This window comes from Oryzias melastigma, linkage group LG7 (genome assembly GCF_002922805.2).
Source record: "Oryzias melastigma strain HK-1 linkage group LG7, ASM292280v2, whole genome shotgun sequence".
In the NCBI taxonomy this organism is placed as follows: domain Eukaryota; kingdom Metazoa; phylum Chordata; class Actinopteri; order Beloniformes; family Adrianichthyidae; genus Oryzias; species Oryzias melastigma.
This window is the reverse complement of record NC_050518.1, coordinates 6,604,452-6,617,435: the sequence shown is the minus strand read 5'-3', so window position 1 is coordinate 6,617,435 and position 12,984 is coordinate 6,604,452. Positions and strand designations below refer to the sequence as shown.

The window sequence follows — 12,984 nt, the reverse complement described above, 5'->3', positions numbered from 1 at the left end:
CTTCTCTTTGCTAGCTGCTGCTTTCACAACTGCACTTAGCAAGAGACGGGCAGGCTAACCAACAGAAACCAAAGAAAGCGGAATGTTGGGGAAAATAAAACCCTGATTTTTTTTTTTTTTTTCCCAAGAATAAATCGTCCAAAACAACAAATTCAAATGTATCAATTAAATTGTTTTATCACCCAACCCTGATTCTGATGTATGAAATGCTATAATTCCATCCAGGCATAAAACATAATTATTATTTTCTCCTCCATGATCACTTTGAAAAGGGATGCCATCTAAACGTCTCCACCAAATCTGAGTTCTGATTGGTCATAGTTGAATTTGGGTTTGCATTCTGTACATAGAGCCTGAAAACAGTTGTAGAAACTAGAACAGTGATGCCTGAATGTGAGAGTTTTGAACACAGAAGCCAGAAACGCACAGTAACTTTTAATAAAAGTGGTCACTTCAATGTGTTCTGCAGAGACTGGCGTGAACGTAGCTTTACGCCGGGCTCTGCAGAATAGTTCCAAAGGGACAGAGAGGATGAAGAATTCAACAGATTTAGTGATTTAAATAATAAAATGTTCTTTATGCCATGGTTATCTTAATAATTGTTCATATGTTGCTCCAGTATACTAGATTCCTCCTATGTTTTATGAATCTAAATAAGCATCCCCCTAAAGTGGGACCTATTGTCCAAAAATATACAGTAAAAAATGAACTGGTTTTCTTTCAGGATTGAAGAGGAGCTCGGTGACAAGGCCCGGTTTGCTGGCCAGAACTTCAGGCACCCCATCTGAGCGAGTTGTCTCCGTCGGGTCAACGTTTTCTCATTGCTCACAGAATAATCCCCCAAGTATATGCCACGCTAGGCCGCCTGCCCCCGTATGGAAAGGAAGAGAGCAACACTGTAACCCAAGGTCCAAGTCTGTGGATTGTGGCGTAAGAGCGCGACAGTACGTCTTAGCGCAGCCGCAGTTCCTGTCATCCTCCAACTATGCTTCAGCTCCTGAATGTGACGGTCTCATGTCTATGTTAGCGTTACCGTGTGAGGTTTTTTGTTAGGCTTCTCGTGAGTTGTAGTGATTGTGGTCCTCTACTGAGTTTATGAGCTACTGTAACTTTAGTACCGCTCTGCCTGAAGCAATGATAACTGTACTGTATGTGCTAAATGTCACATCTGACATGGTCTTGTGTTGATGTAAGTGTTGGCAGAAATATGTAATAAAAAATATATAGTTTCAATTGGTTGTTTGTAACTTAAACTCTACAATAAAAGCACCTTAAATTCATCTAAACTGCTGCAGTGTTAACTACTGCAAGGCCCCTCATATTGTTAATTCTCATGCACAGTATGTGTGTGGGGGGTAGTCTAAGGGGGAGAAACATGAGCCCAGTGCTGCGGTGCACCATTTGTCCCCCCTGGGTAAAAAGACTAAAAGCTCTGAGCAGACTTTTGTGTGAAGCCTTGGGAAGATAAATGAGGTCTATTCATCACAGGTACGGTGTCAGTGGGGACGGCCAGCTGGATTTGTGCCACAGCAATTTACTTTGTCTGATCCCTCATTGAACCTGCTGCTGTTGGTTAATCATCACCAAGGAGATACATTAGAGGAAGCTGGTACAAAGACCTTACCTGCCATACAGTATTGTCTGGAGATGACTGCTACTGTTTTCATTGAGGAAAAAAAAGGAAAACTGATTTAATATTCAAAAAACATTTTTTGAGAGTTCATACTTATGCTAAAACACTATAGTACCTATTCAATGTGTTTAACATTATTTAAATATTTAAAAAAATAAACATGGTTTTAATGTAAAATTTAGCCAGAATTCATTGAACAACCAGATTTTATTGGGTTTGGCGCCATCTAGTGACGGTGAATGCTAAGTACACTATTTTAAGAATTGGTGCAGAAGAAGGAAGGTTCTGCAAAATCAAAGTTTACAAAACAAGTTGAAGTCAAATTGAAAAATATGTCCTCTCAATGTTTCAGTTGATCTGTTATATTAATATTTTAGCATATTCCCTTGAATATGCATTTAAATCGATATCTGAAGGCGTAATACTATGATTTAGTCTTTCTCCCATCAGACCACAACACCTTAAAAGAATATTTATTATTTTTTTAGTGTTATATACTAGCTACCTGATGTTTTTAATAGATTTAATATATCTATTATATTCTACTTACAGAATAGAATTGAAAAAAATTGAGCTCAGCATATTTGATTTTTTTTTAGTTCTAGCTTTTCATCCAAGTGATTTTGATCAGTTTTTCTTACAGCTTTCTATTTTTTATTTTGCACATTTTAGTCCAGTCCATAAACCTGTCAGCTGTTTAAATTTAACACCTCTGTCACAGGTTTCCATGATGAAATTGTTGTAAAAGATTATTTAATTAGTGCCCTATTTATAATTTCCAGTTATTCTTGTTTTAGGTCAAGAATTTTACTCTCTAATAATGTATTTTTGTAATTGAATGTATTTATTTATTTTTATATTGTTAAAACAGTTAAATTATTAAATTTTGAACTATTTATTTGCTCATTTCAAGCATTGATTGCAGACAATACAACATAATCTAACATTTATGTCAAACTAATTACAGAAATATTGAAATGCATTGATTAAAAAATGTAAATGCATAAATTACTTATCATCATATAAGTGGAGATTTTTGCAGTGATGCATTTAATACACACTTAGATTAATTACATTTTTTAGATTATTAAAGTCAAATCGATTTTGTTGCTTGAAAAGGAGTATATTTATATAATTCCAGCTGCCTCCCTATTGTCAAGTGTTGTAATTCTTTCAAATAAACCTATAGTTTTTTGTATTTTGTAGTGGTAAACACTCTTTTGTAATTAATGCATTATTTAATGTCAAACATATGTCGATTTTGTCTCCATTTCTCATGTTTTCTGCCTCTTTAAATCCAGATTGGGATTATGTTTGGGTGAAAAAATAGGAGTCCCAGAGAGACAGGACGTTCCCATGTTTGGCCAGTAGGTGGCGACATTTCACCGGTTGAACTTCGAAAACCTCCAACTGTTCTCACCCCAAGATGAAGAAGGATGCTGTCATGCTGAGTGCCTCTCACACACATTTGCCTGAGCATCCCGGCAACGATTAGTCCCTCTTTATTCTCAAGTCCATCATTTATGACACCATTCCATCAAAGGTGTTTCGCTCCGTTGTAGCTACATGAGAAAAGACACACAGGTGGCACTGCAGCTGTTTTACTACTCTGTGTTAGTGGCGACACTTGGCTAACTAACGTTGGCTAATTGCCTCTGCTGTTGCTATTGTTTGTTGTTGCAGTATCTCATCAAACAAATCACAGATGTTGTAGATCAAGCGCTTCAAGGTAAGTGCCACAAGCTGCAATCGGCTTCTTCTTTGTCTTTGACACTTATCAGCAACCGAGAGAGACATGACAAATGTGAAGAAATAGTTTGTAAACGTTGGTCTGTAAACGCACATCCTTGCTTGCTAGCTGCTGAGCTAATTTGCCTATTAGCATCAGCTAGCCGGTTAGCTAATAGAGTTGTTTGCCCCTCACTGTTGCTTGTTACCATGAGCTGGATTTAGCGGCTAACAGCAGTGAGTAGCACTGATTGGGAATGCCAGTTAGAAGCAGTGTAATGCCTGGACACCTACAGCTCATTGACACCGGTTAGCTCCGAGCTCCATGCATTACACTCAGACCAGAACGCCGTTTTTGTCTACGTGTGTCCAACACGACCCGACAGAACATCACAACACTTTCTGGCAAGCGGAGCGTTTTATCTCCTTTCCATTTTGAACTCTCACTGAAGAATAGCTTTTCCAGGGTTTAGTCAGAGCCCGTGGAGCTATTGTCATTAGCTCCAGGAAACGTTAGCTTTCGAAGCTATGTTGCTGTCTTTGTGTAATTGAGTTGTGCATAATTATTGTTGTACTAACCGCAGCTTTTTCTTAATAAAACCCATCTGGAATGGTTATATAGATAAACGACAAACGTACTAAAGCAAAGGCAACGTTTGATAAACCCTTTTTTATATAAAATTTAAAAAATATCTCAGCAGAATTTGCACTAAGTAATTAAGGTAAAGTATGGTATTATTTTTTTTGTTTACATGTTTATTACTAAAATAGTTTTTGAATAAAGAAAGTTTATAATAAAGTTTTTTAAATTCGCAAATGTTTTTTTTAATTTGATAGAAAATCTTATGAATAAACTGTACACAAATCATTTTTGACAGCGCAAAAACTAACTTGTGTCTCTGTTCATTAATAGAAAAAAATGCAGTTTTGTACGCACTATGTGAAATAAAGTAACAAATAAACATTAGTTTTAGTCAAGGATTTCTAGTTATAAAGAAAATAAAATGAATCAGTGAAAAACACTGTTTACAACAATAATAGCAAAGCTCTATTTGGAAATTTAATTGTGGTAAATAGTTTTTAAAATACATTTTCATGAGAATTATTGCCAGAATAGTTTGTCTTTTGCGATTTACATAATTTTTTAATACAAACCTGTCATAAAATATTAAATAGATCTGCATGGAAGCAGTATTTTGATAGCTGAAAACACATTATTTGGTTTGTGTTAAAGGAAAAGACTCATGCTGGAATACTTGTGCTATAAATGTGTCAAACTTTGTGTTCAAACTCTTGCGTGTTCTGTCAAATATGATACATTTGGATCAGCAGTGTGAGGTTATGTTATGTGTGTTTTTTTTTTTGCTGTTCTTGCCGATTTCCTGAAGAAACAACAAAAATTTGTATCAAAAAGCATTTTTGCTTTAACTCATTTCACCATTTATTCCTGAAATTAAAATTCAGTGGAATATCCTACAAACCAAGTGGACCACAGAACACATTTCTGAAATTTTTGTGTTACACTGATGTTACCATTGGTTCTTACGGGTTAATAACTGGAGAAAATCTGCTTTTGGGGAGAAATTGGTTACGGGACTCTAATGTTTTCATACACTTGCTATTGAACTTACCGTTAATTACTATATACTCGCAGTTGAAATATTGCTGTTTTTCCTCCTGATGTTTATTATTTATTTGCCAGAAGTGCTCATTTGGTGATTTTCTTGTGTTATTAACAGTGATTTAACAGTAAGGTGTTTTGTTTTTGTTAATAAGTTAGCTAACCTCTATTCAAAAAAGTTTATATACCATACGATATTTTAAAAAGAAAAACTACAAGACTGCTTTTAGAAAAATAATGTATGTGTTTGGGTGAAATGTTTGAGACGTGCCCCATGGGTTGTACGTAATTAAGGATCTAGATGTTCCATTTTCCTCATAAAAGTGCTGTTTTGTTCCAATGATTGTCAATACTCGCAGTGGACGAGGAACCGAGTGGATTGACTGATTCTGCGTTTCCTTTCAGTGTTAAATATTTGTTTCGCTGCAAGATATCAGGCTGTAGCATAGAAAATTAATGGCCTGAACAAAGGAGCAATGTCGCTCAAAGACCTCTTGATGGGCCATTCAAGTGCTGTATATTCATTAAAAATAACAATCTGTCAGCACTTACTGACAGCACGCACAACAAGCCAAGCTCTCTTTATTGTTCTCCAAAGATGTTTTTTTCAGTTGCCGTGCCAAGAGCTGGGTAATTGGCTGTAGCAAAGCCTTGCATGTGTTGTTTTAAGATATTGGGCTGACACACACGGGGCACACTGGCAGAAACAAGGCGAGCGCACTCCTTCGTCCTCCTTGCTTTCCTTTCTAGTTTTCCTTCAGCGAGTCGGAGGAAGCAAGACACAAGATGTGTTTTGTGTTCTCTGACAGCCTCCCTTCACCTCTCATAAAGCTAGATCCAAGCACACATCTTCAAACCCCATCTTTGTTTGACTCAGGCTTAGCTCCACCACGGCGATGGTATCTAAAAATGCTGTTCATGTTAACAATTATGAGCTGCCTGCTGCTGCTGCTGGTTTTTAAAGTTCAGGATGCGATCAGATCTGATTTCCATGTGAGCTCAGCTGTGCTGAGGTCTGTCTCACTTCATTTTGCAAATGCTGACAGTGTCTGTGGCTGGCTTGATCACATCTTTACCAGCGATAGGCTTTTTCTCTTCCTTCTCGGTGCTTTCCTCTCAGCAGGCCACAGGTAGTGTGCATATTTTCCCTGTAGAAATCTACTTGTGTAACTCATTTCAGTATCTCTTGTACGTGATGTGCCTGAGTGTCTGTAAAATGGAGTGTGAGGAAACTGGATATGCAATCTTGGCTAACATTTGAGTAGTGAAGCAATAACAAAGGATTACATGAAAAAAAATGTAGTAAAGACACAAACTCATTTTTAGATATTTTTGTTTTGCACTCCTTAGCCTCAATCAATATATTTCTGCACAAAAAATTGTGGGAAATCCCTATTTTTTTGTGATTTGTCAGAGAAAACATATTCTTTTCTTTTATTTACAATTCAAATAAAGAATAGAAATGTAATCTAAAGTAAATAAAGAAATAACAGGCATCTCTGAGTAAGAGGGAAATGAAATGGTGCAGGATCAGCTGGCTGGCCCCTCAGGAGAAGCAGAGAGAAGTCTGGGGGTGGGGTAGTTGTAGGAGTGCTTTGTTGCTGCTGCATGTGTGTGTGTCAGTACTGATTAGGTAAGAGATTGCCTCATGTAATGACACGGCATGGTCCGAGGGCTGCAGGAACACAATGCACAACAGTGTTTTACTGCACACATACCCTGCAGCTGCCCGTCTAAACGCTCTTCATAGAATATTTCAGCAAATTTGGAGTTTCCCCATTTTTTTTTTTTTTTACAGGTTTTTTTTGTACACTTCTCTATAAAGTGCGAGACAGGAAAGCATAAAATTGGCTCAGTGTGCGATGATTTTCAAGCACAAATGTGTTTGCTGTTAGTTCAGACCTAAACTCTGAAAATGAAAAATGACTGGTTTCTGTCGCTCCCTTACCTACAATACGTTTACAGTGGCGAGAACCGTATAGCTTAGTTTCCACTAAGAGCTCTGGCATGGTAATTAAGGAGTGGTACAGTACGGTCAGGTTAATTCTGGTGAGCGTTTCCACTCAGTTAAGCCTCGGTTCCGCTGAGTGTTTTTTTTTTTTTTATTCGCTGCATGCGTGGTGTAGACCGCTAGCGTTTCATTGCATCATTGTTGTGCGACGACTAGAAAAGTAACAACAATGGAAATCCTCCAGCAGCTCGCCTTTTTCTTGCTTTACTTCTGGTATATCGTGTATAAAAGGAATTAATGTTGTTTGAAAGAATATTGTGTGACCAAAAGAGTACACAGGATCCGCAAAAAACCCAAGAGCTACAAATCTCGGAAACGTTAGCTTAAATGAGCGCTATATTGGCGCTTTCTAATGCCGTCATCACTTTCATCCAGTCAACGGATGGCTACAGCAGATCTGCCCCAACTGTTCCGTTCCAAGAGGTACGGTTCTGTACCGTTAACGGGTCCATTTTACAAAAGAAATGCTCAAAAGACCGTACTGGACCGCTAAGTGAAAACTAGGCTTATGTGAACTCTTTAGAATTACTTGCATATAGGGATGACCAACATTTCATACCCTGATATATATAGCTTATTTTATAACCAGATAACGATATAAATCTCAATAAATAAATCAATAAATTCTCCAAAATGCAACTTGGAACAATATGCTATATACTGAGGTTGTAGGAACTGAATTCAGTGTTCCATCGCTTTATCACTGTTCATCTTTTGCGATCTCGCGGATTATTTCATTGGAATTTTGCATGCCTTTTTCATTTTTTTTTTTTTTAAATAGTCCATTGTGTTCTGCATCTTGATTGGTTGTCATCCATCCTCCTCTGTACCCTGTCTCCTGTACAGATTGTGTCTAGTTTGCCACATCATATCAAGAAGATCTTTGTTTTCTTTCTATAGTACTAGACTTTTTTTCTATGAAGGATTGAACTGTGAGAGTTCAAACGAGAGAGAAAAAAGTGTGAAAATGTTCATGTCTGTCTGAGAAATGTGTTTGATAGTATATAGGTTTTATACCCTTAAAACATCTGAAATCCTCTTAATTTGCAGATTTCACCTTTTTTTGGTTATTTTTTAGAACGTAACTCCAATAATAATGGAGGTAACTCTTCTTTTATTTAGAGCCTTTTTTCAAGCATGATATGTGTTGGTTCTGAACTATTTTGTATAGTGAACACTGCCTTTTCCGCTTTTGCTTGTTGATTCTCTTTTTGTCGTGGTTTTTTATGTGTTGGAGTCAGTTGTTGGGACTGGTCAATGGGTGTTGTACTGAAAAAAACACTCATGCATCATATCTGACACAGCGCTTCTCACAAAGGGTTATAGGGTTCCTTTTTTCAGCACAACTCTGGGAGCTGGCATGCTTTACAAAAACTCTTATGTGGTCTACATCGATCTTCTAATATCTAAACCACATGCAACAGAAGTTTCCCCTTTTTTGGGGTACAAGGTCCTCGGTTTGTGTTGAATGGTCATCCAAATAGTAATCATACAGTGGAAACTACCACCATCTTCCTTCAAGTTTGTTTTGGCAAAAAATATTGTCATTAAACTCCTAAACATTTCGTAAACAATAAGCTTCATATGATTAGAATACATAGGCAATAACTATAATTGTAACCATCAATCGTATTTGTATGTATTGGATATAAGATGTGTTTGAATCTCAATCCAACTCAGGATAGAAAATAATCACCTTGTCTGTCCGCCCCTAAATCCCTTTTATGGTCATGGGGTTGCTGGAGCCTATCTCAGGTACTGTTGGATGAAAGTGGGGTTACCTTAAACAAAAACCTAAAAAAACACAGCATGTATATGAACCCATAGAGTATTCTCTACTCCACGAGTTAATTGGAACCATGAGTTTGCCCACTTGGAGTCCAAATAAACATCGTCTGAAGACCTTTTAGAGGACTTGAAATCAAGACTTGTTGCCTTGGGTGAATCTGGACAGTGCAAAGTATTTCTCTGGGCCTGGATGCTCGTTTGTCTACGGTCAGACAGTCTGTCTGAGTTGCTGATCTACCTTGGGGATGTCGGTCCGTAAAGATACCAAGAGCTCTCAATCAGGTGAGCCAGAATCCTAAAGTGTCTGTTAAAGATTTACAGAAATCTCTGGCACATGCTAACATTTTTGTTGACATTAGAGGAGAATGGAGTTCACGGCAGGACAGCGTGGAAGAAGGCACCGCTGCCCAGAAAAACACTGCAGCGCGTTTGAAGTTTTCAAAAGAGCACCTGGATTTTCCACAGCACTGCTGGCCAAATATTCTGTGACAGATGAAACCAAAATGTAATTATTTTGGATGAAACACACAGAGCTATGTGTGGAGAAAAAAGGCACAACATGGGCAACGTCAAACCCTCATACCCACCGTGAAATATGATGGAGAGGTCGTCGTGTTTTGGGGCTTCTTGGTGTCTTGAGGCCTGGACAGATTGTTATCATTGACAGAAAATGAATTTCAGAGTTAATCAAGACGTTTACCCAGAAAACCTAAGACCCTCTGTCTGCCAAATGAAGCTCAACAGAGAATGGGTGATGCAACGGGATAAGAACCCTAACCTAAGAAGTAAAACAACAACAGAATAGCTTTACCAGAAGTAAACAGACCTTCTAGAGTGCCCCAGTCAGAGTCCTGACCTCCACCTCACTGAGATTCACACCAGACATGCCAAGAATATTTCTGCACTGAAACAGTTTTATAATGAGCAATGGTCCAAACTTCCCTCTGACTGCAGAGCAAGTCTGACCTGCAATTGCTGCCAAAGGAAGGTCAACCAGTTATTAAATCCCAGGGTTAATACTTCCCCCCTTTTCACTGTGAATATTGACATGTTGTGTTCAATAACATGAAAACAAATGTTTGCGTGTTTTCATTTAGTAGACTTTTTTTGTTTTTTTGTTTGATGGTGATGGGAACTCATTTTGAGTAAAATTCATAGAAAAAACGTGAGGTAAACCCCTTTGGGATCACATACTTTTTCTCGCATCTGGAAATAATTACATACAAAACACCAAAGTGTTGACTTTAAAGTGGATAATCTTTTGGAGTCTTTGTTTGAGCTCCATAAGTCTTCAGTAAAATCTTTTAAGTGTTGTCCTGCGCGAGTGATGGAGCACAGAGATTTTCTTTAGTGGTTGAGATAAATCTCATGTTTGTTTATTTATTTTTTATAATTCAAAGTGCTTTCTTTGCTTTTGGCCTTACGGGCTAAAGCAAATACCGCACCGATGTTGTGACTGTAAACATGAGACACAATTTGTTGCGCTTTAAGGCCGGCAGTGATGTTGTAACAGAGATTTTAGAATCAACACAAAAGCAGCAAGAATGAGACTCCTGCTGTGCAGGTGATGCTTCCGGTTCAATGTGTCCTTTCTTTGTCCTTGTGGTTAACTCACACCCTGTGAGTCCTGAGCCTTGACGTGTCAGGACTATATGCTGCATCGGCTGGGATTAAGGTGGATTCGTCCGTTCACTTCGGTACCAAGAATCTGTAAAGAGTAAATGAGTTCTGAGGATTGGATTTGGGGTTTCCACTGTAGCACTTCCTCTCTGATACTCTCCAGCTGCCATCAGGGGAGGTTGTCAGAGAGATGGAGGAAAAAGAGACACAAAAAGAGGGGGAGAAGAAACAGCCAAGCACAACAGGGCTATCTAATAGATCAATTTGTAATAAATCTGTTGCCTCAAGCTGTTGTTGTTCGTCTCTGCTCAGTAAAAGGTTTCTACATTTCTCAGATGAGAAAATGCCTGACAGTGTGGGCATACAGAGCTATCAGTGAACGAGTGCGCCCCAAGCACAGTAAATTGTTTTCTTTGTGCTCACTTTTCATAGGTCAGACACACTACTCTTTCATCATCACGTTCCACTGGTCAAAAAGTGGGGTTAAAGAGCCACTCCAATCAGATTTTCCTCTATTTTAGAAATATTCCCAGGGGTCTTTTAATTATGTCGTCTAGGACATAGTTTCTGTAGAGCTTCAGGAGTTCATTAGAAATTTACTTCCGAGTTGAGGGCGGAACTGTTAACGTAGAGTAAGCTTGTCCTGACTTCCCATCATCCCTTTGCTTAGATGCTCTCCCATTACCTTACAACCCCTTACATCCCAAACCTAACATTACAGAAATGGCGAGCAATATTGGAGCTATCCAGCCATACAGTTTTGATCCAGATGCTACCTTGGATGTAGAAAACCAAGACTAACCAAGACTTGCATAGATCTATTACGCCTCGTTTACACTGAGTGGTCCGGACCGGACTGGTACGCTCCTGGCTGGTTTAGAATGGTCCAGGCAATTCAAATGAGAGTTTCCATTGAGTGTTGGACTATCAAGGCACCGTGTGTAGACCAATAATGTAGCTGTGCGCCAAAGCAGTGAAATTACAGCATTCTCAGTGTTTGTGAATTCGGTGTGTCTCCGGTCCCTAACCACTGCGAATAAGGGGGAATACTGAAGATTGCGGGAGGCAAAACTTTCAATTTTCTTGAGTCAAGAAAAGTCCTGGCCGGACACTTGCTGTTGTCGTGATATCTTCGCATCAAACAATGGATTTCATCATGTGTGACGACAGTAGCTCTAAACTTGTTGGTCTGTTCCATATTTCTATAGACCTACAACCAAAAATGATAAGAATCAGTGTGGCCTAATGGATCAATTTTATAATGGAAACATTCAAAATACTGTACCGTACCTGTCCAGTCTGGTATGGACTGCTCAGTGGAAGTGAGATATTAGTCTGCAAGTGGATACATCAGAATGGAGTGGGGCAGGGGGCTTGTGACTCGCTGACTGTAGCACGATCACCGCTACTGCTTTTTTCTAACAGCAAATTATCATCTGGTCCTGAATAAATAACTAAATAAATACTCAGACATGCAATTTTAAGCATTCTTTATTGTCCTCTATCATAAAATAATCCACCTGAGCATGTTAAAAATGGTAAAAACACAACTCCCATTGGAGTGTGTCTTTAAATCTGATCAATAGGGCTGAGCCCCAAACTGTGGAAGCAACTTAATTTTTAAACTCTCCATTTTTCAATAAATATCTGTTAATCCCAGTGAAGGAATGATTGATTGAACTAATAGCCGTTCTGGTCAATATATTTATTCTGAGTCATTCTGCAATGTGGAGGTCCACAAAACTATTCATGCAGTACCATTATTATGACAGCATTTTGTCTTTAAAGTAACAGAGAAGCAGGGTTTTATAAAAACCACTTGGGACCTCTCCTGCGCCTCCTTCACTAGCAGCCATATGGACCGTACTAATTGTGTTTTATGCCAGCCACCACCCCCCCGCTCCTGTCCATCGGGGACTTGTGGAGGTGCTGAAGCTATAATGTCACCAGCACTGCGCCGGCTCATAAAAGAAACATTTGCAAGCAAGATGAGAAGACGGGAAGGCGGCGCAGCGAAAGTAAACACAATTGTTGATTTAATTTAAATTACAATTGGCGATTCTCTGCTCTGAATCTGTTTTGTCTTTTAATCTCTTTCGGAGACCAGGATGCAGTTAAGTCTCATGTATTTTATCAAGCTGTGAGGTTTATATTTCTCTGTCTAAACTGTAATTGTACCTGAGGCAAATTCATGTTAATGCGTGATAATAGTCGCTCTTGAAAAGGGCACATCGGTGGAAATTTGATACCATAAAATGGTAATGGATTTGAGGGGCGATAGTGTTGAGGGAAAAATGTTTTATTCGCAGTATTTGTTTGATTAAATGTTAGTTTAATAATTTGCAATAACACAAATGGTAGCTTCAAATCGTTGAGATTTCCTGGTAAAGAAGTGGTTAAGGCAGCCGAGCCGTTAGGCTGGGGAGTGAGAAGCAATCTCTCCTCCAATATCCTGTCCGTCGCCCAAAAATGAAGCCGCAGAAATCCTAATTGACTGAGAGGATGAACAGTTCTTACATCGGTACTTGGCTAGCTGCTGTTCTCTAATGAAGATGCTGTGCTGGTTGTAGCTCTCCCAACTTC

General features: G+C 38.7%; 2 protein-coding genes across 7 annotated transcripts in view; both read left to right on the top strand.

The window, feature by feature from the left end:
* eno1a (enolase 1a, (alpha)) overlaps window positions 1-1,280 on the top strand; it is a 9,063-nt gene extending 7,783 nt beyond the window's left edge. For both annotated transcript variants that reach the window (XM_024292363.2, XM_024292364.2), the window contains exon 12: window positions 725-1,280. In XM_024292363.2, coding sequence (XP_024148131.1) covers window positions 725-788 — 64 coding nt within the window. In that variant the 3' untranslated portion in view covers window positions 789-1,280. The remainder of the gene's footprint in view (window positions 1-724) is intronic.
* Window positions 1,281-3,035: 1,755 nt separating this feature from the next.
* Window positions 3,036-12,984, top strand: part of rerea (arginine-glutamic acid dipeptide (RE) repeats a) — a 144,376-nt gene continuing 134,427 nt past the window's right edge. For 3 of the 5 annotated variants that reach the window (XM_024292341.2, XM_024292344.2, XM_024292339.2), the window contains exon 1: window positions 3,036-3,362. The gene's annotated coding sequence lies outside the window, so the exon portion shown is untranslated. The remainder of the gene's footprint in view (window positions 3,363-12,984) is intronic. The other 2 variants (XM_024292342.2, XM_024292340.2) reach the window with 1 other exon arrangement.